This window comes from Rana temporaria, chromosome 6, assembly GCF_905171775.1.
Source record: "Rana temporaria chromosome 6, aRanTem1.1, whole genome shotgun sequence".
NCBI classification, from domain to species: Eukaryota; Metazoa; Chordata; class Amphibia; order Anura; family Ranidae; genus Rana; species Rana temporaria.
Window position 1 is genome coordinate 130,240,889 of NC_053494.1, and position 27,563 is coordinate 130,268,451.

Genomic DNA, 27,563 nt, shown 5'->3' on the forward strand with positions numbered 1-27,563 from the left:
TAAATCAGCTGAACTAAATAATGATTTTGTTTTTAGTGTTTGTTATAATTAAGCCCTGTTAGGGTTTTTAGCATTGTTGGTAAAGTATGTGTCCACTCAAGGGGGCATGTTTTCTTGTATATAAAATAATTTGTATCCTCTCTTTACTGATCTCCTCCAGCGGCGGTCCGTCCATAGAGGGCGCTGGAGCTCCGCATCGCCACTGAATGTATGTTATTGTTGCCAGCTGCCGCTGGTCTATTCAGGTGGCCGGACATTGAGCGCCGACCACCTGAATAACGGCAGCTGGTTGGCTGTGCGGAAGTGCCTATCAGAGCCAGCGGCTCTGATAGGCACTTCCGAGTACAGCCTTCGTACAGCCCTCGTCTCCCGGATGCTTTATCCAGGGAACGTACAGGGGGCGGTCCTTGGATAAGACTGACGGTCGTCTCAGCCAATCAGGTTCGCCGATTCTGGTTATCGGTAACCTGATTGGCTGAAGCGTCACAAAGGTGGGAGAAGGATGTGGAATGATTAAGGTAAGTGCATTTTACAGGGCACAGCGGCGACAATGGGCACAGAGGCGACAAACGGCAGAGTGGCATCAATGGGCACAGTGGCGACAAAGGGCACAGTGACATCAATGGGCACAGTAGTGACAATGGGCACAGTGGCAACAATTAAAGGGCACAGTGACATGCACAGTGGCAACAATGGGCGCAGTAGTGACAATGGGCACAGTGGCATCAATGGGCACAGTGGCATCAATGGGCACAGTAGTGACAATGGGCACAGTGGCAACAATTAAAGGGCACAGTGGCGACAATTGAGGGGCAAAGTGGTTGACAACTGGCACAGTGGCGACAATTGAGGGGCACAGTGGCTGCGTTTCATGGCATGGCACAGTGGTGACAATTGATGGCACAGTGGCTGTGTTTGATGGCATGGCACAGTGACTGCGTTTGGCATTGCACAGTGACTGCGTTTGATGGCATGGCACAGCGACTACGTTTGATGGCATGGCACAGTGACTGCGTTTTATGGCATGGCACAGTGACTGCGTTTGATGGCATGGCACAGTGACTGCATTTGATAGCATGGCACAGTGACTGCGTTTGATGGCATGGCACAGTGGTGCAAATTGATGGCATAGGGACTGCATTTTATGGCATGGCACAGTGGTGATAATTGATGGCACAGTGGCTGCGTTTGATGGCATGGCACAGTGGTGACAATTGATGCCACAGTGGCTGCGTTTGATGGCATGGCACAGTGACTGCATTTGATGGCATGGCACAGTGGTGCGAATTGATGGCATAGTGACTGCATTTGATGGCATGGCACAGTGGTGACAATTGATGGCACAGTGGCTGCGTTTGATGGCATGGCACAGTGGTGACAATTGATGCCACAGTGGCTGCGTTTGATGGCATGGCACAGTGACTGCATTTGATGGCATGGCACAGTGGTGACAATTGATGCTACAACATTTTGAGCACCAGCCGCCACTGATCTCCTCAACAGACACCTCATAGAACCCCCTAAACAGACAACAAACAAGCAAACGTCCAGACTACACACCATGCATGAAGGTCACCTTGAGAGGCACAACAGGATGGAAAAAAAGGAACCTTACAATTCTTATTTTGTTTAGGTACTTATATAGCACCACTAATTTACACAGCGATTTACATGCACATTGTACAATTACATCAGTCCCTGCCCTTAAGAGGTTACAATCTAAGGTCCCTAACTCACATTCATACATACACATACTAGGGCCAATTTAGACAGGATCCAATGGACCAAGGAGTTACCATGTCTTTGGAGTGTAGGAGGAAACCATAGTACCGGGAGGACACCCGTGAAGGCACATGCTGAACATTTACAGCTGTTTGCATACACATGTGATCCCTGCCACAAGTATCCACATATTCTTGCTGCTGGAATTTCCTGAATGCACATATTTGCCCATGTAAGGCTGGATTCACACCTATGCAGTTTTAGTGCTTTTTGCATTTTGCAGATTTGCACTACAGTCCATTTAACATGGTTTCCTATGGAACATGTTCTGTAGTGCAATCTGCAAAATGCAAAAAGCACTAAAACAGCATAGGTGTGAATCCAGTCTTAGGGGGGCCTTTGTGTATTGAAAACATAATTTTCAATAATAAAAATAAGCAAAAAATGCATGATGATGACAATACTGTATCTGCTATGCTTCCATAAATTGAGCCTTTGCTAAGACATGTTATAGTTTATATGTATCTAAATAAAGTTGTTGTTTTTGTTGTTATATCTCAAGGCAGCCCCTAGAACCAGAAACACTCTATCCATCCAGCATAAGTATTGCCTCAGGCGAAGTACGCTTTATTCCTTATAGTATATTCTTGCTTATATATGAAATGGTTGCTGTAGCAAATAACATTATTGCTGCAGTAAATAAGATTATTACTACAGTAAATAACTTCATTGCAGTGATAAATCTAGGGAATGCTTGTAGCTGGGATTATGAGATCATAAAAAAGAATCTATTGTGTGATGTTTAATTTCACCTGTCCTTCTTCTGGTGATTTTATATTGTTTTTGTTATAAATTTAATCAATGCAGTTTGAATGTGGGAAATGTTGAATTTGCAGGACTGAAACCCAAATGTAAGGCATCTGTGGGTTCCATAATCATCACATGTTAAGAGTTCAGCTAAATTAAATATACGTAATGCACGTACATGGAAACGGATTAACACACAGGCTTTGGTATATGGTTTACATTCTTATAATAATATCATTGTGGTTTTAAAGATATGACAAATGAAATACTGTATCAAATTACAGTGTTTTACAGGTATTCCTATGGAATGGTTCCAGTCCCTGTTTAATATTATTTTTATTATTATTTGCAATCTGTGTGTGTTAAATGTGATTTCTCCAGTATCTTGTAAGCTTACAGAGATACTTTTTATTGGTGAGATATGATCAAATTGAATAGTTCTTCCATTCTTGTGTAAAAATCAAAGCTGTGTTTACCAGTTACCGTCTGGCTATAAACAAATAACGGCTGGGTGGGATGTCCTCCCGTGCCTCACGTGCCCCCCACGAGCTGAGCTTCAGCGCGATCTGTCAATAATATATCATTGTACAGGGCTGCTGCTGGTATCATGTGATCACTGTGACCAACCAACCACAGCAGTTCACATGACAATTGTAAACAATGAATGGCTTCCATTCATGCCATTCATTGTGTACAATTGTGTTGCTAGCTGTGATTAGTCACGGTGATCACATGGTACAGACAGGGTCAATAACAGCCCATCTGTACCATGTGATTAGCTGTGGCCAATCACAGATAATCACAACAATACACACTGAATGAATCAATCAATCAATTTCATTCAGGAAAATAGTTGCTTATTATGCCGCGTACACACGATCGTTTTTCATGACAAGAAAAATTCAATTTTTTTAATTTGGTTGTTAAAAATGATCATGTGTATGCTCCAGAGCATTTTTCTTGACGAGAAAAATGGCAATTAAAAATTAAGAACCTGCTCTATTTTTTTTCGTCGTTTTTCACGTAGTCGTTTTTATCATCATGGAAACCGGTTGTGTGTATGTGGCATTAAAGTGAAATTCACAGCATTTTGTGACATACAGGATTGCATACAGCATGGGTGCCCAACCCGTGACCCTCCATTACTACAAGTCCCATCATCCCTCTGCCTTAGGGATTTATGCTTGTAACTGTCAGCCTTGCAATACCGCAAAGAAAAGGCTCCAGTATCATGGCGAAACAACAACGGAGACAATGGACAACTTGTCTCGTAACATTGTATATTGAAAGATAGTTTGACAGTATACCGTTCACCTTTACTCTCGCTCTCGGGGTCACATATAATGCTGAAACCCAGCCCATCATGCGGTTGCCCAGACTCATCCCCCTCAGAACCTCAGTCATAAATACCCAATTCACCCTGTCAAAGGCCTTTTCGGCATCCATTGACAATGTCACTCTTGGGGCTTTATCAGGGCCATGTTGCTTCCAAAAAAGGATATGCAGGGCCAGAATGGTGTTATCTCTGGCCTCCCGGCCCTTCAAAAAGCCTGCCTGATCCAGATGAACTAGCTTCACTATATGGTCCTGTAAACGAAGGGCCAAAATTTTAGCTCGAAGCTTGGTGTAACGGAATGACCCGTGACACCCAGAGACCTTTGAAGGATGTGGGGTACTCCTGTGCCAGCGTCACTAATGACTCTTGGGTCTAGGGTCACCCTGTGCCCCTTTTGGGCATAGGGTGACTTATAAACGATAATTCATGTTTTGCAGGATATCTTGGAATATTACAGTTTGGTTCATGCTGACCCACACCAGGTCAATAGACCCTTGAAAGACATTCCATTGTCCATTGTGTGATGCTAACTAAGTCTGAAGGGTCAGATGTCTCCTTTCAGGGGTAGGGAATTAGCATGTCAATTATGTTTAGTAAAGGAATGTGTTTTGTGTAACAGGTGATGGGGACTTGTCAAGCTGTAGTAATTAACCCCTCTAAATGCGGAGACAGGACGTCTGGAGGATGACTAATGATTAGCTCAACTGAATGTCATTGTCTAAGAGAAGGTGTATTGAAGCCCCCCCATTGTGTGATGTGTGGGTAGAGTGTGTCTTTGTCCCTGTGATTAACTGTAACTGCATAAAAATCTGAGAGTGTACCATTAAAGTTCATTCATTCATTTTGACTCAGAGAACGGAGCCTGTCTCGTTATTTCTGGGGGAATTGGTATGGATCGTGTCTGTTGGATTGTGGAGTGTCAGATAAGCTGTCGTGGTTGATGGAATGGGAATATCGTAAACGGTGGTGACCGTTACACTTGGTATCAGAATTTAACAGGGAAATTGGTCTACAGTGTTGAGGGTCCTTCCCTGGTTTGGGAAGTACTGTAATGTATGCCAATAAGGCTTCCAGGGGTAAAGGATTGGAACCATTAATCAAGTTAAAATAGCTACATAGTGGGACCCCTAGTCTAGAAATAAATTTCTTATGATATGAATTCGTAAAGCTGTCCGGGCCCTAGACTTTTACTTATTGCCAAATTCAATATTGCTCCACTTAATTCCTCCACCGTGATCTATTTCCTCGATCACCGTGGCTAGCAGCGAGTGCAGTGCAACGCAGAATCTTTTATATAGCCTCGAGTCTCCGCCACTCGCTGCACATCCGTGGCAATCGACGGGTCAGGTTGAATATTATATAAGGTTGCATAAAATCTATGGAACTCTGCTGCTATGGTTTGAGTATACAAAAAGAATGTAAGATGATGAAACTCTCTAAGGAGTGTCAACAAATTAAAACAGCGCTATCAAATAACTGTGCATATTATTTGACTATATAAAATACATTACTACAACCCATATGTAATGATATACAGTGATAATAAACAAAATATATCCAGTTTAAGAAATAAACACTAAACTGTGACTGTAATAATAAACACCCGTGATTGACTTAAACGTGAAGTGAACGCACTGAAAGTGCAAGAGACAGTCTTTAAAAAATTAAGAATGTGGCCAAACAAAGCAAAGTTCATGTGTATAAGGATCCTGCGATCTTCAAATTTTTTCAAAAACTTCCACCACACCCGACAGTGCTCAGTGATTCCTCCCCCATCAAATGGACACTCACCGGATAGGTATGCCTCACACTCTCGTGTTTTGGCACAAAAAACCTTATCAGATGTAGTTGTTCCCGTCAATAAAGATGTAATCCAAATATGACATCCAATCAGTTCCACATATATGTCAGAGAGAGACAAAAGAAGTGCAAATAGTGTGATACCATCAAAGGTTTAATAGCACACCAAAATAAAACTTCAAACAGTGCACTCACAAACAAAATCTTGTAAAACAGCAGAATATCACATCAAGAAACTCCTTCAAACGTCAAAATGGTGAGAAGCGGTCACGGCGGACCCCCGATCAGCGAGAAAAAGTGAAACCAATTCTCCTACTCACGGTGCCATGGACTTCTGTCAGATGCAGCTGCACATCCACTTAAATAAAACAACTTCAAACGCACTCTGCATCCAAAAACGCAGCACTCACTAGTAAAATTAGACTGTATGGCAATACCCCGACATGTTTCGTTATAAAAACTTATTCATGGGTCCCATGAATAAGTTTTTATAACGAAACATGTCGGGGTATTGCCATACAGTCTAATTTTACTAGTGAGTGCTGCGTTTTTGGATGCAGAGTGCGTTTGAAGTTGTTTTATTTAAGTGGATGTGCAGCTGCATCTGACAGAAGTCCATGGCACCGTGAGTAGGAGAATTGGTTTCACTTTTTCTCGCTGATCGGGGGTCCGCCGTGACCGCTTCTCACCATTTTGACGTTTGAAGGAGTTTCTTGATGTGATATTCTGCTGTTTTACAAGATTTTGTTTGTGAGTGCACTGTTTGAAGTTTTATTTTGGTGTGCTATTAAACCTTTGATGGTATCACACTATTTGCACTTCTTTTGTCTCTCTCTGACATATATGTGGAACTGATTGGATGTCATATTTGGATTACATCTTTATTGACGGGAACAACTACATCTGATAAGGTTTTTTGTGCCAAAACACGAGAGTGTGAGGCATACCTATCCGGTGAGTGTCCATTTGATGGGGGAGGAATCACTGAGCACTGTCGGGTGTGGTGGAAGTTTTTGAAAAAATTTGAAGATCGCAGGATCCTTATACACATGAACTTTGCTTTGTTTGGCCACATTCTTAATTTTTTAAAGACTGTCTCTTGCACTTTCAGTGCGTTCACTTCACGTTTAAGTCAATCACGGGTGTTTATTATTACAGTCACAGTTTAGTGTTTATTTCTTAAACTGGATATATTTTGTTTATTATCACTGTATATCATTACATATGGGTTGTAGTAATGTATTTTATATAGTCAAATAATATGCACAGTTATTTGATAGCGCTGTTTTAATTTGTTGACACTCCTTAGAGAGTTTCATCATCTTACATTCTTTTTGTTCACTTATTATCTTCTAAACAGCAGCTAGGCATCATCCACTCCTCCATAGGCGCAACGGTGGGCGACTTTTTAGGGCGCATTCTATAGATCACCCATTGTTACTATTATGGTTTGAGTATGTATGTATATTTTTATTTTGAACTATTAAATTATGAACATGTCTGGAGTCCTGCTGTTTTTTAAGCTGTCTGGCTAATAGCCGACCACATTTATTCCCTTGTTCATAAAACCGGTGTGCATAATATCTATACTTATTTCTAGTTTTTCGATCCAGGCATTGTGCCAACTTACCTCGCAGGGTCTCCAATTGCTGAGCATCTGCTGGTACTAAATATCTTTTATGTTTAATCTCTAGTTCATTTATCTCCTCCAACAGATCTATTATTTCTTTTTGTTTTTTTCTTTTTAATCCGAGACCCACGTGCTATTAGTTCGCCCCTAATCACTGATTTATGAGCTTCCCAGACAGCCTGTTTAGACACTTCTTTAGGCATGTTCATTTCAAAATATTTTAAGAGATAGTGCCTCCACTATGCCATTATCATCCAACAATTCATTTAACCGGCAAGTTCGTTCTAGGTGGCCTGCTGAAACTGGGATAAGGGTCAGGGTTAAAGGGGCATGATCTGAAATCGTTATTGATTCTATAGTACATGAGCGGATCCTTTCCAAGTAGAACTGATCCACAAAGAAAAGATTGAAACAAGAATACATCCCATGCACCCTAGAATAGTAACTATAGTCCCTTGTCCCATTATGTGCCATGCGCCATCCATCTACCAGATGGAGGAAACGCAAAAGCTGTTTTATGTGTTTTAAACACTTCAATACCAGGCATTTTCACCCCCTTCCTGCCCAGGCCAATTTTCAGCTTTCAGCACTGTCATGCTTTGAATGACAATTGTGCGGTCGTGCTATGTGGCTCCCAAACAAAATTTACATGGTGGTATTTGATCATCTCTGCAGTTTAAAATTTTTTGCACTATAAACAAAAAAAGACTGACAATTTTGAAAAAAAAACACAATATTTTTTTAACTTTTTGCTATAATAAATATCCCAATAGTTTTTTTTTCTCAGTTTAGGCCGATATGTATTCTTTTACAAATTTTTGGTAAAAAAATTGCAATAGGCGTATAGTGATTGGTTTGCACAAAAGATATAGGGTCAGATTCACAGCCAGGCGGCGCAGCGTAACGTAACCGATTTAGGTTACACCGCCGCAAATTTTCTGGCTAAGTGCCCGATCCACAAAGCACTTACCTGGAAATTTGCGGCGGTGTATCCTAAATCCGTCCGGCGCAAGGCGGGCCAATTCAAATGGGGCGGGTACCATTTAAATTAGGCACGCTCCCGCGCCGGACGTACTGCGCATGCTCCCGACGCAAATTTCCCGACGTGCTTTGCCTGAAATTACGACGCGCCAATGTTTTGTGAATCGCGACGTGAAAAAAAGACTTTTTTTTTTTTAAATTCAAAAGCGACGCGGGAAAGACGGGTATACTTTTACATGGTGTACTAATTTTACACTTTGTAAAAGGTTCCCTATCTTTGCGACGGCAAACTAACACTTGCGGCGACGTAGCGACGGGAAAAAGTTTAGTGGATCGCCGTAACTGCTAATTTGCATACCCGACGCTGGTTTACGACGCGAACTCCCCCCAGCGGCGGCCGCGGTACTGCATCCTAAGATCCGACAGTGTAAAACTATTACACCTGTCGGATCTTCTGCCTATCTATGCGTAACTGATTCTATGAATCAGTCGCATAGATAGAAACAGGGATACGACGGCTTATCAGCAGATACGCCGTCGTATCCCTTTTGTGAATCTGGCCCATAGCGCCTACAAAATAGGGGATAGATTTATGACTTTTTTTTTTATTATTATTTTTTTTTTACTTGTAATGGCGGCGATCTGAGATTTTTGTCAGGACTGCGATATTACGGCGGACAGTTCGGACATTTTTGGAGGCATTTTTCAAGCGCTTTAGACACGTGGTCGCCCTACTCGCCATCCTGATGTGAACCTCCGTGTTGTGCACTGAAGTATGTTTCTCTTCATGTCCCCTTCCACAACCTGCTGCCTCTGTCAGTACAGAAGGGAGGGAACAGGGAGGGGAGCTGTATGCCATCACATAGTGAGGTGGATAGTGAAAGGTAGGTCACAGTGGGGGTTATTTACTAAATCTGGAGGGTGCAAAATCTGGTGCAGCTCTGCACAGAAACCAGTAAGCTTCCAGGTTTTATTGTCAAGTTAGACACCGATTGGCCATCATGCACAGCTGCACCAGATTCTCAGCGCTTCAGTTTTAGTAAATCTCCCCCAGTGTGTGGTAGTACTGCTGGGCCGGAAGAATAAAACCTTTGAAAAGTTATGCCCACTCATCTATTCAGAATTTACCTGCGTGTTTTATCATTCAGTAGAACAATAATTCATATCTCTGTCCCATCATCTGCACATGATGGAGGTTATAGAGAAATGCCATGAAAGCCAGTGGCATTTCTGGGAAAAGCAAGAATATGTGGATTGAAATCTTCTCTAAATATATTAAAAAAATGTAGAGCTAGAATGGCAAAGGTCTTCAGAACTGCATTTGCTACAAAGAGAGGATTCTTTAGTAAATGTCAAGTTTGATGAACAGAACAGTTTGTTGAAATGAAAAGAATCTTAACACATTATTCATATGTTGACTATTATCTTGGATCAGTCCAGTGATGCTCAATGTTAATTAAACATTGTAATTGCTATTAAAAACACATCCAGGTAATTCCTAACTTTTTAATGTTAGGATATATGTAAAAAGACATCACAAAAACTGCATTTTTCCTTTCACTTTAACCATGGTCCAGTGGCCACCTTTACTAATGCCGCTTACACACGATCGGAAATTCCGGCAAGATTTTTTCTGACGGAATGTTGGCTCAAACTTGTGTTGCATACACGCAGCACACAAATCTTGTCGGAAATTCCGACTGTCAAGAATGCAGTGACGTACAAGACGTACGACGATCCGAGATCAATGAAGTTCACTAGGCAGTTCGGCTCTTCTGCTTGATTCTGAGCATGCATGTTTTTTTTTTTTGCGTGTCGGAATTGCATACAGACAAGCGGATTTTCTAATAGAAACTTTTTCCGTCGGAAAAATAGAGAACCAGCTCTCAATCTTTTGTTGGCGGAAATTCCGACAGCAAAAGTCAGATGGAGCATACACACGGTCGGAAATTTCCGACCATAAGCTCACATCGGACTTTTCTTGTCTGAATTTCCGATCGCGTGTACGCGGCATATGAGTAGATAGCCAAGATTATGTAGAAAAAGTATTAATTATTAATGATGCAGAAAAAGGGATTTTTTAATACAGCTTACCTGTAAAATCCTTTTCTTGGAGTACATCACGGGACACAGAGCGGCATATTCATTACTATGTGGGTTATATGGAGTACCTTCAGGTGATGGACACTGGCAATCTCAAACAGGAAGTGCCTCTCCCTATATAACCCCCTCCCATAGGAGGAGTACCTCAGTTTTGTAGCAAGCAGTATGCCTCCCAAAATGTTCCCCATAAGAGGGGTGGGAGCTCTGTGTCCCGTGATGTACTCCAAGAAAAGGATTTTACAGGTAAGCTGTATTAAAAAATCCCTTTTTCTTTATCGTACATCACGGGACACAGAGCGGCATATTCATTACTATGTGGGATGTCCCAAAGCAATTCTTCAATGAGGGGAGGGAGACATCTTCCCAAAAGGATTCAATTCAGAGATACACTCAAATAATAATAATAAATCCAACTTAGTTGAGAAAAATACATTTTTAAATTTAAATTTTTAACTCAAGGGTGCCCCCGATTCTGAGGGTCTTAAATCGCAGCCTGCAGCACTGCCTGCCCAAAGGCTGTATCTGTATTCCTTCTTACGTCCAACTGGTATAATTCTAGTAAACGTGTGGACTGAAGACCAGGTTGCCGCTTTGCATACTTGAGCCATAGAGAACTGATGATGTGCTGCCCAGGAGGCGCCCAATGAACAACACATCTGTTTTCCGAATCTTCTCTGTAGCTCTAAGATAGGCCCTCATGGCCCTGATAATATCCAAGGTATGCAGCAACCCTTCCTTTCTGGAAGTGGGCTTTGGGAAAAGGATGGTAGTACCAAATCCTGGTTCAGATGAGAACTGGATATAACCTTTGGTAGAAAAGGAAGGATGAAGACGGAGAACCACCCTGTCCTTATGCAGAATAAGATATGGCTCCTTACAAGATAAGGCCGCCAATTCTGACACTCTCCTGGCTGAAATTATGGCAACCAGAAAATACCAACTTCTTTGTCAGTAACACCAAAGAAAACTCAGCCAACGGCTCAAAATGTTGCTTCTGCAAGTTGACACAACAAGATTTAAGTCCCACGGACAAAGTAGCGACTTAACCGGAGGATTAATACGTAAGACCCCTTGCATGAAGGTCTTAACCAGTGAGAGGGCGGCCAACGGCTTCTGAAACCACACCGACAGAGTTGAAATCTGTCCCTTAAATGTGCTTAATGCCCGGCCTTTATCCACTCCTAGCAGGAGAAAACATAACATTCTATCAATGGTATATATGCGGGAAAGCCACTTCTTGGACTCACACCAGCCTACATAGGCCCTCCCAACCCTGTAAAAAATTACTAAGGAGACAGCTTTCTAGTCCTGATTAGGGTAGAGATAACCTGTTTTAGCCAGACCTCTACCCCTGAGAATCAGGGATTTAGCCGCCAGGCCGTCAAATTTAGACGCCGTAATGCAGGGTGGAGGATCGGGCCTTGAGAGAGTAGGTCTGGTCGTAGAGGAAGAGTCCAAGGGTCTCCCCCTGTCATCTTCAGGATTAGTGAGTACCATGCCCTCCGGGGCCATGCTGGAGCAACCAGGATCACTGGCTTGTGCTCCACTCTGATCCTACGCAACAGCCGGGGTAGTAGCTGTAGCGGGGGAAAGGCATACAGGAGTTTGAACTGATGCCAAGGGCACACCAACGCATCGGTTCCGCAGGCCATCGGGTCCCTTGTCCGGGACATGAACCTGTCTAGCTTCTTGTTAAATCTCGATGCCATGACATCCACGTCTGGCACACCCCACCTTTGGCAGATTGTCTGAAAAACCTGGGGATGTAGAGACCATTCCCCTGGCGACAGAGTTTGGCGACTTAGAAAGTCCGCCTGCAAGTTGTCCACTCCGGGAATGAATATTGCCGATATGCAGGGTACATGAGCCTCTGCCCACAGAAAAATCAAGCTCACCTCTTTTTGAGCGGCCTGACTCTTGGTTCCCCCTTGGTGGTTTATATATGCCACAGCTGTGGCATTGTCTGATTGTATTCTCACCGGGGATCCCTGCAATTTGGATGTCCATGCCAGGAGGGCTAGCCGAGCAGCCCTGAGCTCCAGGATATTGATGGGCAACTGATTCTCCGCCGCTGCCCAAGTACCTTGGCGAGTGCAACCATCCAAGACCGCTCCCCAGCCTTTCAGGCTGGCATCTGTGGTCACTATCTTCCAGGCTATGGGGCTGAAAGATTTTCCCTTCAGCAGGTTCTGAGGGTTTAACCACCAGCACAGACTTTGCCAGGCTCTTGATGATAGTGCTAAAGGAAACTCTAGGGCCTGTCCTTTCTTGCTCCAAGCTGCCAGAATGGCTGCCTGTAGGACGCGTGTATGGCTCTGTGCGTAAGGTACCGCCTCGAACGTAGCCACCAGCTTGCCTAGTAAACGCATACATAGGCGAATAGTTGGTTCTCTTTTGCTTAGAACCAGCTGAATCAAATCTTTGATAGCCTTGACCTTTACCAGGGGTAAAAATACCTTTTGCTGAGCTGTGTCTAACCTCATGCCGAGATATTCCAACTGTTTTGTGGGTTGGAATGCTGATTTTTCTCGGTTAATGACCCAGCCGAACCTCTCGAGGTCTTGAACCGTGAGGGCAACCGCTCGCTCCAAACAAGGAGGTGAGTGGTCTATGATCAAGAGGTCGTCCAAATATGCTAGGACCGTGACCCCTTGGATTCTTAGATTGGCTAATATTGGAGCTAGAACCTTCATAAACACCCGGGGAGCCGTAGCCAGTCCGAAAGGAAGCGCCACAAATTGGAAGTGACGCTGAGCCACCGAGAAGCGTAAAAATCTCTGATGTGGCTGAAACATCGGTATATGAAGGTAAGCGTCCTTTATGTCTATGGAGGCCAGAAAGTCGTCCTTCTGGAGCGCGGCGGCCGCTGACCGAACAGATTCCATCCGGAATGACTGAACCTTTAGGTAAACGTTTAAATTCTTTAGGTCCAAAATTGGTCTGACATCGCCGTTGGGCTTGGGTACGACAAATAGATTGGAGTAAAAACCTAGCCCTTGCTCTTGGGCTGGTACTTCTACTATCACGCCCTGACAAAGCAGACGATCCAATGCCACAAAAAATGAGGACTTCTTTGTTGGATCGTTTGGAATTCTTGACTCCTGATAATGAGGAGGGGGCAACTTTAGAAACTCTAATCTGTAGCCTGTGGCCACAGAAGATCGGACCCATCTGTCGGGGATATTGGCTTCCCAGATCTTTGAAAATAAACAAAGCCTTCCCCCTACCCTTGTGGGTGGGGGCATCCCTTCATAAGGCAGACTTAGGGGCTGGCTTTGCTGGCTTGCGATACCATGGCTTTTTGCCCCCAGGGGCCTGCCCCTGCGATTTATTGTTAAAGTTTGATCGCGCAGGAGGCCGTCGATACTGCCTGGAATTAGAGGGCCCTGGCACAGGGGAGAGCTGCCTCTTAAATGCCGGACCCCGAAACTTCTTTTTGACTGGTAAAAGGGTACTTTTGCCACTTGAAATAGTCTGAATGTATTTATCCAGATCTTCTCCGAAGAGTCGACCTCCATGGAAAGGAAAACCTGCCAGAAGCTTCTTGCATGGAGGCTCGGCCGCCCAGTTCTTTAGCCATAAGAGCCTTCTCATATGCACTAAAAATAGTGATAAACGAGATGCCTGCTGGATGGAGTCCTTTATAGCATCCACCGCAAAGCACAGCGCTCTGGGAATATCCGATAGATCCTCTGCCTGTTGGGCAGGGATGTCTCTAAGCATCTGTTTTGTCTGGTCCTTTAAGGCTTGACAGACCCCGATAGCAGCCACAGCTGGCTGCACCACTGCTCCTGCGTAGCAAAGGATGCCTTTAATAGTGTTTCCAAACGTTTATCCACCGGGTCTTTAAACATATGTATGTTTTCCACCGGGCAAGTTAATGACTTATTTACACACGAGATGGCTGCGTCCACAGCTGGGAGCGCCCATCTCTTAGAAAATTTCTCTTCCATAGGGTAGATAACCGAAAACCGTTTAGGTGGCAGAAAAATTCTGTCTGGTCGTACCCAATCCTGGAAAATCAACTCCTCCAAGAGAGGATGGACCGGGAAAACTGCGTTATTCAAGGGAGCTTTCAGAGAACCCAAGGAGGAGACCGCAGGGACCTGAGGCTCAGGCAAGGGCAACTTAAATGCCGACCGGACCAAGTCTGTCAAAGACTGGATCCACAGGCTCTCCGCTTGGGAGGCTGAAAAAGGTTCCTCCACAGTAGATTCCTCCCACTCTGTTCCCTCTAGGTTCCGGTCCAACAGATCCTCCTGAACCTCTAATTCCTCGGGAGAGAGAAATTCAGCATCCGAGGATACACATCTAGGCGATGGGGATCTAGTCCGCCTTTTGCCTGGAATAGCGTTAGCGATTATAGCGGCTAACCTCTTTTCTAGCCCTCCCAGGGAGGCAGCTAGTACTTCCTCTGTGACAAACACAGGGTTGGGTGGTTCTGGGCCAGCCTCAGCACCAGCCTCCCCTAATGGCTCAACCAAGGCGACCCCTGCCGGAATAACAGGGGGGGGAAGTACCGGCATAGCTGGATTCACATCATCAGAATCAGAGGGAGAACCCTTCTGTTTTTTGGCATTTTTTGTAGCTCTTGATCCTGAACCCTTGGGAGCCATGATACAACACTGAGGGACTCTGCATATAACACCAAGTGTTTTAGCCAGGAGAGTAAAATTTAGGGTTTAGGGAACAAAGTCATAAATGTCCAAAAACCCGGTGGGACCAGTAAGCCTATTAGTAAAAATAGGTTTCTTTTTTTTTTTTTTTTTTGTACTGGCCCATCCTGATTTTTGCCAGCACCAATCCGCTGAAGGAGGGATTTTAGGCTTAACTGTACACTGTTTTGGAGCGAGCTCCAATGTTGTAATACCCTTCTGCACCACCGGGTGTCAGAGCTCTGCCGCTCTGTGTCCTCCTTGTTCCCCTCTCAGCTGTAAACTGAGCAGAACGCTGCTTGCCGTGTATAACGGCGCTGCGGCACGCCCCTCTCTGACGTCAATACGTGCGTCACCGCCCCCTCTCCCCGAACGGCGCGAAGGCAACCAATATGAGGTGCCCGTGCCCGCGTATGCCGGGGGAGGGGGCCTACACATGGAGGAGACGCGCCGCCGAACGCTAGCTCACACGGAGCCTCTGGAGGAGCGGCAGATTCAAACATTCGGTCAGGTAAGGCTCATTAGAGGCCCAACAGGAACCTCTCCTCTAGCCCTGGGATCTTTTTTTTTTTTTTTTTTTTTAAGAAAACCCCAACCTGTCGCACAGCGAATAGCTAGCAAAAATCCTAGGACAGGGGGACCAAGTGCTGGGGGGAAGGAAGGTCATCCTGTCTTACACAGACATAGTGAACCAGGCTGCCAATGCAGAGCATATTCAGGCTAACCCCCCTAAAGATCACCCCTGGAGAGCCCACTGTCGAACCAAGTCCCGCAGGCCCTCCTCTTACCTGCTCCATGCCGCAGGACATTTGTAAAGCACAACATGTCCAATCTTCTCCCATCTCCGTGGGTAGTGTACTAGACCTTCAGGCACTGGGGTCCTGGAAGGAACCTCTGTCCTGGACCTATACAGCACTCTGGCAAACAGGATACTTATGGCTTTTTTAAAAAAGCTCCAAGACCTGGGCCCAGGGTCCAGCCCTCTAAAAGAGAAGCATTATAGGCTAAACCCCATGACTTGGGGCCCGGGTACTGTCCACCTTAGCACTGAGGCATTTTGGACAGATCCGGTTAGCCTGCCTTGATCCCAAGGATGTGAAGGCAAAGCTTATTCCATGACCAACACCTAAGACACTGGCGAAAAAACTGAGGTACTCCTCCTATGGGAGGGGGTTATATAGGGAGAGGCACTTCCTGTTTGAGATTGCCAGTGTCCATCACCTGAAGGTACTCCATATAACCCACATAGTAATGAATATGCCGCTCTGTGTCCCGTGATGTACGATAAAGAAATACAAATTTCAGTCACACACAACCTGTCATGAATTATTATGTTGGGCGGTTGGGCATAAAAGCGGACTTATTTTGATGCTGCATATATACATTACGTGGTCTACAAGGGGTAAAAAAACGGACCACAATGTAAATATGTCATCAGTCAGGCCACTAGGCAATCCAGAACCATGTCATCTATGATAAAAAGCATGCGCTGAAAGAAAAAAATCCCACCGACTGCCCTCTATAGTAATGTTCATATTTGGTCAGTGATGTCACCTGGGAAACCTAGCCCTTTAATTAAAAATTAGCACCAGTTTCTTAACCCCTCCCCGTCCCGGCTCTTTAAGAGGTTTTAAATGCTGGGAGGCAGAGACAGGCATGTGATTGGCTGTCACAGAGGTCACATGGTAAGAAAGCTCCAGATTGCATGTAGGCATTAGAAGCTTTCCAGTACCTGCTGGCAAAAGTGCTGGGAGCGCGCAAGGGGACATGATCTCAGTACAGAAATGCTTACATTTGGGCCACATATATGCGGGCTCTCAGTATTAAAGCCCACCCGCCGAGAGGCCACATATATGCATAAGTAGCGGGGCCATCACCTTTTATGTGACCTAAAGACTACCATCTGCTGATCAAGAAGGATCTTGGCTCCCTCTGGTGGTCAAATTGTGATATAGACACCTTCCATTTACTTGGCATTGTTGCAACCAGGAATGATGGAAAACCGGGTACAGGGAGGAAGGGACTCCATTACCCTGGTTTATTTATAAACTACAACATCCAGAGTGCAACTGTACAATCCCAGAGTGCTTTTCTCCCTGCGTAGCCTGCTGGGGAAGGTAATTTAAGGAGGAGAGCGTGTTTGGCGGACTCTCTCCGGACCGCCTCTTCAACCCAGGAGGACACTTGCGTGTGTCTCCACAGAAGCTTAGGCCGAAGTTGAGGCCTACCTACGCCCGGGCGGAGCGCCATCTTGAGAGAGAGAGACAGAACCTCTGACAGAGTGATCGGACGGTGTTCCCATACAGTAGTGACCTGTTCGAGAACCAGAGACTGTCAAGCTGAAAGACTGTGGCCGGACGGAGTGTTCCAGAAGGACAAGGCCTGAACTGGTTGGGTGAGACGGGCACTTGCCCAAAGACAAGATCTACTGACTGTGTTGCCGGAGGTTGGATCGGTCTCACTGACCGTTGTGGTTTGACTATTTGGGCCTCTTTTACCAGTTTGTTTGTTCCCTTATTGGATTACAAATTACCCCTTGCGCGCCACCGCATGCCAACGCATCAGTGCACAGACTTTTGGGATAATTTGTTCTGGGGTTTGGTCTGATCAACCAAACCACATTAGTTAGATATATCATCGAAGGACTGCCCGTTTAGTTATTGCAGACTGTTGATATTTGTCTTTATATTTTCTAACTGAGTAAATGGTTCCATTAAACTGTGTAATACAGTAGAGAGAGAGAGCTGGGTGAGGCTTGGCGGGGGGGGGGGGGGGGGTATTTCAGTGTGAATGCCTTACTGAGGAAACCCCCTTGCTGGTGCTTATACAGGTCTGCATAGCCGTTACAAATTAGTTTATATTTATCTGCTACTAATGATTCTGACTCTTGCAGGGCTCTGCAGGAAGTTTATTACTGTTTTACCTTTGTTTCTTTTTCTGTTTTTTTTCTAACAAGTAAAGAATTACATTGGTTAAAGCGGAGGTTCACCCGCACATGACCCTTTTTCCCCTTAGATCAGTGGTTCTCAACCTCTTAGTGCCGTGACCCCTTGATAAAAAAGTTGTAGGGGCCCCTAACAGTAAAATTATTTTCGTAGCGTGGGTTGTCAGTACCCAAGGCAAGACAAGTAATTTGCGCCCCTGACCCACAGACATTTAACGCTCCCTGAGTCCCCTCCACTCGTAAAATATTAAAATCTCAAATGGTACACTTTAGGATGTACCACTCTCTCTCTTTGTTCTCTTTTCCCTTTTATCTCTTGCCATCCCAATTTCTTCTTTTTTTCCCCCCATCCCTCTCTCTAGCCGTCTTTCTTGTTTTTTCTCTTATTCCTTCTCTCCCTTTTTCTCCCCCCCCCCTTTTTTTCCTCTCCCTTCCATGTATTCTCTATTTTTATTCCTTCTCTTACTCCTTGGTGGCGGGGAGTTGGGATCAGTGGCAGTGCTGGGGGGAGTTCTGATTAGCCAACTTAGGTGCTCTTGATCCAGGTCATCTGCTGATCTGAGAACTGTAGTGGGGACTTTTAATGGCAACTATAATCACAGGTAGTGTTACCCAGTGTGTCTCCTACTTTGTGGTGTCTCGTAGCAGTGATACCTATGCTGAAATCAGGAGATAGGGTCTCCTCCAACCCCTCCCACCTCACAATCCTCAGCAGTCAGCTGACCTCTAGTCTCTTCCCCCCAGACATGCCGTGAACTGAATGGGCGGCTGCAAAGAGGCTGAGTGGGTTTTAGGAACAGCCCTGCTGGGTGGCCACAGGCATCAGAGACAGCCCTGCTGGGTAGCCACAAATAGGCTGGGAGAGTGGTGCGGGCTTCAGGAACAGCCCAGGATTTGGTGACCCCTGGCAAATCATCATTTGACCCCCGAGGGGGTCCCGACCCCCAGGTTGAGAACCACTGCCTTAGATGGATGCTCGTTTTGTCTAGGGGAATCGGCTAGTTGTTTTAAAATATGATCCGTACTTACCGTTTACGAGATGCATCTTCTCCGCCGCTTCAGGGTATGGGCTGCGGGACTGGGCGCTCCTATTTTGATTGACAGTCTTCCGAGAGGCTTCCGACGGTCGCATCCATCGCGTCACGATTTTCCGAAAGAAGCCGAACGTCGGTGCGCAGGCGCAGTATAGAGCCGCACCGACATTCGGCTTCTTTCGGCTACTAGTGACGCGATGGATGCGACCGTCGGAAGCCTCTCGGAAGACTGTCAATCAAGAAGGAACGCCCGCTCCCAAAGACCCATACCCGGAAGCGACGGAGAAGATGCATCTCGAAAACGGTAAGTACGGATCATATTTTAAAACAACTAGCCGATTCCCCTAGACAAAACGAGCAGGAATCTAAGGGGAAAAGATAAAAAAATATATAATTGGGTGAACTCCCGCTTTAAGTTGAATTTGTGTGCAGTCCATCTGTCATCCTACGGATCAATACAACTCAAGGTAATCATTTGTTTAAATAATTGATTGTGGTGCAGTAAGATATTGTGCTCCCCAACATTTATCAGTGTCCACAATCCTCATTAATACCAGTTGTGCCAAGGGAGGGTTTGAGCCAATTCTAGGGGTTTATAGCCAGAGCATAGACCCAAAACAAACCAGCAGCTCCTCCGGGGGTAGTGCTACACATATGACTGGCGGGAAGAGGTTAACAACAAGCCTGGGTAGTAGTAGTGTTAGTAATGGAGAGTGGTAGTACTGGTAGTGCTAGGAGCGGAAGTAATACAACTGCTAAATGGATCACTTCCCCCTGTTGTCGGAGGTTCAACCTGCCCCAACATCAATTCAGTTTGACAACTTGATGAATTTCTGGACAAGCAAAATTCAGTCCGAAATGGCAGCTCATCCCCTAGTAATAATCTGTGACACAGAATTGTTTCTAAAGTACTTTCCATGCTTTAAATTCCGCTACATCTACAAGATCTGAACTGCTTTACCTGCCATCAATTCATGTTTTTCATATTCATTGGGGTTGATTTACTGAAGGCAAATAGACTGTGCACTTTTCAGTTGCACTAATTTTCTTTAGCAAATGTCAATGAGTTAAATCTTTACTTTGTAAAGAAAAACCAAACAGGTGCAGGGATTTTTTTTTAATTTGCTTGCACATGATTGGATGATTGAACTCGGCAGAGCTTTACAACATTTACTAAGTTCTAGGGGAAAAGGGGTGCAACTGCACTTATAGAGTGCACAGTCTATTTGCCTTTAGTAAATCAACCCAAATGCCTTGTAAATGACAAGAAAATATCAAAAACAGAGAGAAGTCAAACACAAAAAAAAACATAAAATCATTTTTTTTTTCTTTTTCATAAAAAATGTTTTGGGGATGATGACAACGGTTAGGATAATATAAATTACACACCTAGGATGACATTCAATTATGCATTTTGGTTGAAGGAACAGTATTATAAAAACACTGTCTGGAAAATCTGCTAAAGATTTATCTCTGCTAACGCTGATCCCTGGATAGGCCAGAAATATTTACATGAAGGTTGTTAAAACTTTCAGTGACCCATTGAGGACATGGAGAGACCTCACATGACTCCCTTTAATATGTGACACGTAGCTTTATATTTAGCAGTACTCTGGCCAATTAGGAATCCTCTATACCAGGTATGTCCAAAGTCCGGCCCGCGGGACAATTGCAGCCCACGTTACGGTTTAATGTGGCCCCCCTTGTAATTTGGATATATATATATCTTTTGTGGCCCTCAGAGGGGACAGGGAGGGGGCGGGACAAGTGCCGTCAGATTACATAAAGGAGAATCTCCTGTTTACTCTGCGGTGTCTGTAATAGGAAGTCCCATCTCCTGGGCTGTCATTGGATGACTGTTCTGTCTGTCATAGGAGGTGGGACTTTGTATTAAAGAGGCCACCGAGTAAACAGAAGTTTCTTATGTATGTAATCTGTTGGCTCTCGTCCCGCCCCCTCGCTGTACCCTCCAAGGCTGCAGGTGGGCATCGATCAGGCTGCTCTGATGGCAATGGTGAGGCTGCATTGATGGCAATAATAAGGCTGCATTGATGGCAATGGTGAGGCTGCATTGATGAGGCTGCATTGATGGCAATGGTGAGGCTGCATTGATGGCAATGGTGAGGCTGCATTGATGGCAATGGTGAGGCTGCATTAATGGCAATGGTGAGGCTGCATTAATGGCAATGGTGAGGCTGCATTGATGGGCACTGACACTTATTTTGCTTCACAGTTCTTTATTTAAAATGTACGTTTTTTCCTGAAACTTCCCTCTTAAAGTGAAGGTGCGTGTTATACGCCGATAAATACGGTATATCCAAATAACACGCCCAGGGTCATCCTTAGTCTTCAGCGGCGCTTGGGGTTTTCGTTGGGGCCACAAAAGATATACATATATCCAAATATCACACCTGAGCTCATCTCTTCAGCAAACACAGCCACAAAGGCAAGAGCCTTGTTGGCAAATTCTTGTTGGGCCGTGTATTAGTGCTCGACGAACATACTTAGACCAAATTTTAATGGTCCAAAGAATGTCAGACAAAATAGTCGGCCCTCACGTATGTTCACTTCATCAAATCTGGCCCTCTTTGAAAAAAGTTTGGACACCCCTGCTCTATACACTTAAAAATCCAGCAATAGTGAGGTCAAAACATTGCACAAAACCCAAAACAAGTATGTTATGTTCATAGCCAATCCAAGGTCTGGAGAATGTTAAGGGACCGGCAGCTGATTGGTGGCATACCCATTTATTTTTTTACAAAGAATACATCTTTAATAGCTTCTACAATAGCTTACCTTGCATCTGCTACCGTCACCCGTACTACTGACCACAATATTACAAATATAGCTGGAAAACCTAAAGAGACAAAATAATTGCACTCATATTATAAATAATTAATTACCTTTCAACATCAACTAGACAGTTTTTATACTTCCATTGTAGCTTTCAGATATGTATATATAGTAAATGAGTTTAATAAAAGGTTACATCATAAAGTATCTTCAATACATTATTATATCTAACAGGCTTATTATAGGTAGGTAAATGACAAGTGTTGACTTTCATTTAAAGTGTATAGGTATAAATGCAGATTTCCTTTATCCATAAATTCATTAACCACTTGCCGACCGCCGCACGCAGATGTACGTCGACACAATGGCACGGACAGGCATATTGGCGTACCTGTATGTCCCTTTAAATGTGCCGCCCAGCGTGCCTTGTGAATGTGCTCATGGTTCCTGGGCGGCCCACGATCTCAGTCGGCAAAGGCAGAACAGGGGGATGCCTTTGTAAACAAGGCATTTCCCTATTCTGCCTAGTGACACTGTCACTGATGGCTGTTCCCCGTAATCGGGAACAGTCATAAGTGACGTGTCACATGTAGCCACACCCCCTAACAGTAAAAATCACTAAATAAAAAAGCGTATATTGGTTTGCGCAAAAGTTATAGTGTCTACAAACTATAGGATACATTTATGAAATTTAAATTTTTTACATTTTTTAACTAGTAATGACAGTGATCAGCAATTTTTAGCAGTGCTGCAACATTGTGGTGGACAAATCTGACACTAAGTGACACTTTTTGGGGACCAGTGACACTAATAGAGGATCAGTGCTAAAATAAATGCACTGTCACTGTACTAATGACACTGGCAATGAGGGGTTAACATCAGGGGCATATCTTCCCTGGGAGTGCATTCTAACTGTGTGGGGGTGCTTTGACTGGGGGAAGACAGAGATCCATGTTCTTGCTAAGCAGAAACACAAGATCTCCATCTTCCCCTCTGACAGAATGGCGATCTGCCTTGTTTACATTAGCAGACCGCCGTTCTGCCTCTCTCGGGAATGAGCCAACCTGTTGATTGGCTCCCGTTGTGTCGAATCACAGCGGGAGCAGTTCGTCGGCTGCGCACATGCGCACCCCAGACCCAGATATCGAAATGATGTACAGGTACGCGTTTGGCACTGTATGGAATTGAAACAACCGCCATTTTATTCTCTAGGGTCTCTGCTAAAAGAATATATATATAATGTTTTTGTGGTTTCAAAGTAATTTTCTAGCAAAAATTACCGATTTTAACTTGTAAGCAACAAATGTCAGAAAAAGGTTTAGTCTTTAAGTGGTTAAACTTCCCTCATTTACAGACCGACATTCATTCCTGTGATCTAAAAAGACTAAGTGTTACAATGTTTCTCTTTATCACCATCTAAGTGATGTTGTTATAGACTTGGCAGGCTGCCTCTTTTTATTTTTGACAGCTGTTAGCTAAGAACTCTGCACCGAGTCTGGAAAATGCTGTATTAAGATAGCGAGGGGGGGTAGAACCGCTATCTGATTCTTTAACGATTAATCGTGCAGCTCTGCTGCATGGTATGCATTTCATGCAGCTTGCTTTTCTCAAAAGGACTGCATGCATCTAAAGAGTGGGTATTTTGTGTTAATTTACTGCATATAGAAACCAGTCCTTTACATGCCATTTTGAATACCTATGTAAGAAATATTGATTTGAGGAGACTGATGCTATGTCATGCTTTTTGTTCACTGGATGCATGATATATCATGTAGAGCCCTAGTATTATGGTTATTCTGGATTGCACTTCATCTACAAATATACAGCTTTTTATTTATTTGATCAACACCGGTGGATTACATTTTAGCAATTTTACACCTTGGTATTCAGCGATCCAAGGAAGACTATATTGAGGGCAATGGGAAGGTGATTGGTAACCTGTATGTACAAGCTTTCTATAGTGGCCATTGTGTATGATGATACTTCTGTAATACAGATTGCAAATACTTGAATATTTATAAGATTCACATTTGGCATTAACTCATTTCAGATCATTGTTTACTGTGTCAAACAGATACAATTTTTACAATGACATATTTAAGCTACAGGATCCTGTTTATATTTAAATTGGGTTTTTCAAGGTTTTTTTTAAGTGTTTTTGGTAATAATTGGTGTACTGTATATGGATTTTAGAATATGAATGAATCAAATGTTTAAATTTTACTTATATATCTTGTGAGTATTGATGCACCAGTCTTGACCCAAGTCCCTTAACCTCCCTGGCGGTATGATTATGTCAGATTTTTGATGCTGAAAGCGGTACAATTGTTTTGCATGGAAATTTGGCGTTTTATATTGTAGGCCTGCAATTCTTAGGAATAACAAGCTTAAATCTGTCCAAACAAGAGTCTAGTAGACATCCCAGGTATGATAAGTTTGAAACACAAAATCATAAATTATAATATAATAACTATAAATAATTACCGTATTTTCCGGCGTATAAGACGACTTTTTGGATGCAAAAAAATGCATCCAAAGTCGGGGGTCGTCTTATACGCCGGGTACGGTCTCCGTGCAGCTGCGATCGTCATAATTTCAAAGCTGCGCGCCGTCTTCTCAGCGCGTCCTCGCTGTCCTGTGATAGGCGGAACAGAAATCTTCCCAGCAGCGCCTCTGTTCTGTTTTCCGCCTATCACGGATGCCTTCTCATCCTCGGACGAGATGAGAAGGCATCCGTGATTGGCGGAACATAGAACAGAGGCGCTACTGGGAAAATTTGTGTTCTGCCAATCACAGGACACGCTGAGAAGACGGCGCGCGGCTTTGAAATCATGGACGCTCGCAGCAGACGGAGACCGTACCCGGCCTGCAAAACGTGAGTGATGGCACAGTGGGGGGGAAAGTGGGGACATGTAATGTTATGGCATGCAATGTGATGGCACTGTGGGGGCATGCAATGTGATGGCACTGTGGGGGAAAGTAATGTGATGGCACTGTGGGGGCATGTAATGTGATGGCACTGTGGGGCATGTAATGTGATGGCACTGTGGGGGCATGTAATGGCACAGTGGGGGCATGTAATGGCACAGTGGGGGCATGTAATGGCACAGTGGGGGCATGTAATGGCACAGTGGGGCTTGGAAAAAAAGGGGGTAGTCTTATACAGTGAGTATATCCCAAAACCAAAATTTTTCCTGGAAAATTAGGGGGTCGTCTTATACGCCGAGTCGTCTTATACGCCGGAAAATACGGTATAACAAATAATAATATAATAATAATAATAATACATATTATTCAATAATGTAATCAAATCAAAAACACAGAAATTTGCTCAGTTGAACAATTGTCGCTGTCAAATTGATGACGAATTTCCCCACAAATCACTATCACTCTATTCTGCAAGTGATTCTAATTTATTATCGCTGTTTTCTAGCTGGTCTAAAACCAATTTTGGCATAAAGGGACACTTTTTGGTTGCTATGGAAAATCTAGTTTCCAGGCAGAAAAAAATATATTTATAATATAAAAGTGCATGCATGTCACTGGACAGACCACTAGAGACAAAGGGGTGTAATTATTTTATACAGTACTGTAATCTGTAAGATTACAGTATACTGTATGTGTACTGTGTTTTAACTTTTTTGAATTTGGTGCCGATCTCCGCCCCTGTGCGTTGTAACGCCGCAGGGAACGGAGCTCAGTGGCACTCGGGCACTGTGTGAATCGAGCGAGGAGACAGCTCGCTCACACAGCGTGGAGACATCACAGGATCCAGGGGACAAGGTAAGTAACTCTGCCTGGATATTGCGCAGCAATCCCGAGTCCGGCTCGGGATACCGCTAATGGTACTGAAATCTTACCCCGAGCCAGACTTGGGAATACCGCCAGGGAGGTTAATAGTTTAATCCCCTTTGGTTTCTTTTTTCAAATTAGGCAAAAATACAAACTTACATATTACTTACATTTTAAACAAAAACAATATATGAGCTTGCTAAAAAAAATATTTAAATTACCATTAGTAATAGTGAATAAACGAACATGTTCTATTTTTTTCCGATTTGGCCAGGCAAAAGCCTGATCGTGTGTACGTGGCATTAGTGTCAAAAAAATATTAAAAAGGACTGCTGCATCTAAATCACCAATCTGGTCAGGATGTGCTGCAAACTACAATAAAACAATATTCCAAAGTGTGTTGTCCTTATACAAATTATTACATCTCATAGGAAACACAGTAAAGTGCCTTAAACTTATAATGAACCTATTTTATATTAACAGATCCATATAAATCAAGTCCATATACAATGTGCAAAATTGTGCAATAATTATAGTGCAAATATATCATAAAGTGCATATAGTGCTCAGTTCCAAAACATCAGCATTTCTTCTCTCTTGCCGTGAAAAAAATGATCATAATGTGCACCACCATGAAAGGTGATCCTGAAAGGAATCACCACGAATGGTCAAATAAGCTCCTTACCAGCTGCTGTGATCCCACAACGAGATGACTGAACACCTTGCTGCATAGCAGCCATATATAACACGATCCAGAAAACAAAAGCTCTCTGAACTCTTAAGCTGAAATAGACTCCATGGAGGAGATTAAAGTACAGAGCGAGACTTGCAAAGTGTAGTATTTCACCAATAGATTTTAATAGAGCATTAGGCCTCGTACACACGGTCGGTTTGGTCCACTGAGAATGAACCGAAGTTCAGTTTCATCGGACCAAACCGACCGTGTATAGGCTAGCAGTCTGGTTTCCTTCGGTCCAAAATTTCTAAACATGCTTCAAAACCGAACCGCTGGACCACTGGGCGATCGGACCAAACCGATGGTTAGTACAGAAAAGCATCGGTTTAAAACCCACGCATGCTCAGAATCAAGTCGACGCATGCTTGGAAGCATTGAACTTCGTTTTATTCAGCACGTCGTGTGTTTTACGTCACCGCGTTCTGACCCGCTCGGATTTTGGACTGATAGTGTGTACACTATCATAGGTGAACCGCTGAAAACGAACCGACGGACCAGTCTCATCGGTTTGGTCCGACCGTGTGTACAAGGCCTTACAATTACACTTACAATCTCCAAGGAATAAAACAACAAGCGTCACACCCAGATGATGCTTGTTACAGAGAAACGCATTGGAAGGGGTCTCACAAGCTAAGTCATTCCACAAGTCGGTCTGGCTGCTTGTATTCACAAAAAAAAAATAGCAGGTGCGCTGATCAACAGTTTAGTATAGCCCTCCAGCTGGCTATTGGTCATAATTAGACAAGTCAAAGGGTGCTGCTGCTCTCTATGGATCCTCTGGGTGGCAGGAACACATCCAGACAAAACACAAAAGAAGAGAGCGCAAAGCTGCCCTAGTGTAACTCGGTTTTAATATGGTAAAGTTAAAAACATTACAATGGTCAAACTCACATTGTGGGAAGATAGATACAGCATAAGGATTAAACTGTGGCTGCACTCCTAAAACCACCTCAAGATCCCAACAGGGGAACTGAGCTTCTCTCCGAGGACACACAAACCCACACATGCAGAATAAAGGGGGGGGGGGAGACTGAAGACGTCACACAGTTGCCATGACAATGCGTTTTGGAGGCATGGCTTCCTTCTTCTGGTCACCTCTCTTCCCTGTATTCTTCTCATGTGTGTTTTTTTGTTTTTCCTCGGAGAGCAGCGCTGGCTGGACAGGGCGCATGCGCATTAAGATCTGCACATCCAGTATGGTGGTGGATAGCCTTGGTTGTGCTGCCAGGA

The 27,563-nt window shown here is 44.1% G+C and overlaps 1 protein-coding gene across 1 annotated transcript in view; it reads right to left on the minus strand.

The window, feature by feature from the left end:
• Positions 1 to 27,563, minus strand: part of PTH2R (parathyroid hormone 2 receptor) — a 359,186-nt gene that overhangs the window by 137,774 nt on the left and 193,849 nt on the right. Inside the window, exon 8 of the mRNA XM_040358482.1 lies at positions 21,809 to 21,869. Within this exon, the coding sequence (XP_040214416.1) occupies positions 21,809 to 21,869 (61 nt within the window). The remainder of the gene's footprint in view (positions 1 to 21,808; positions 21,870 to 27,563) is intronic.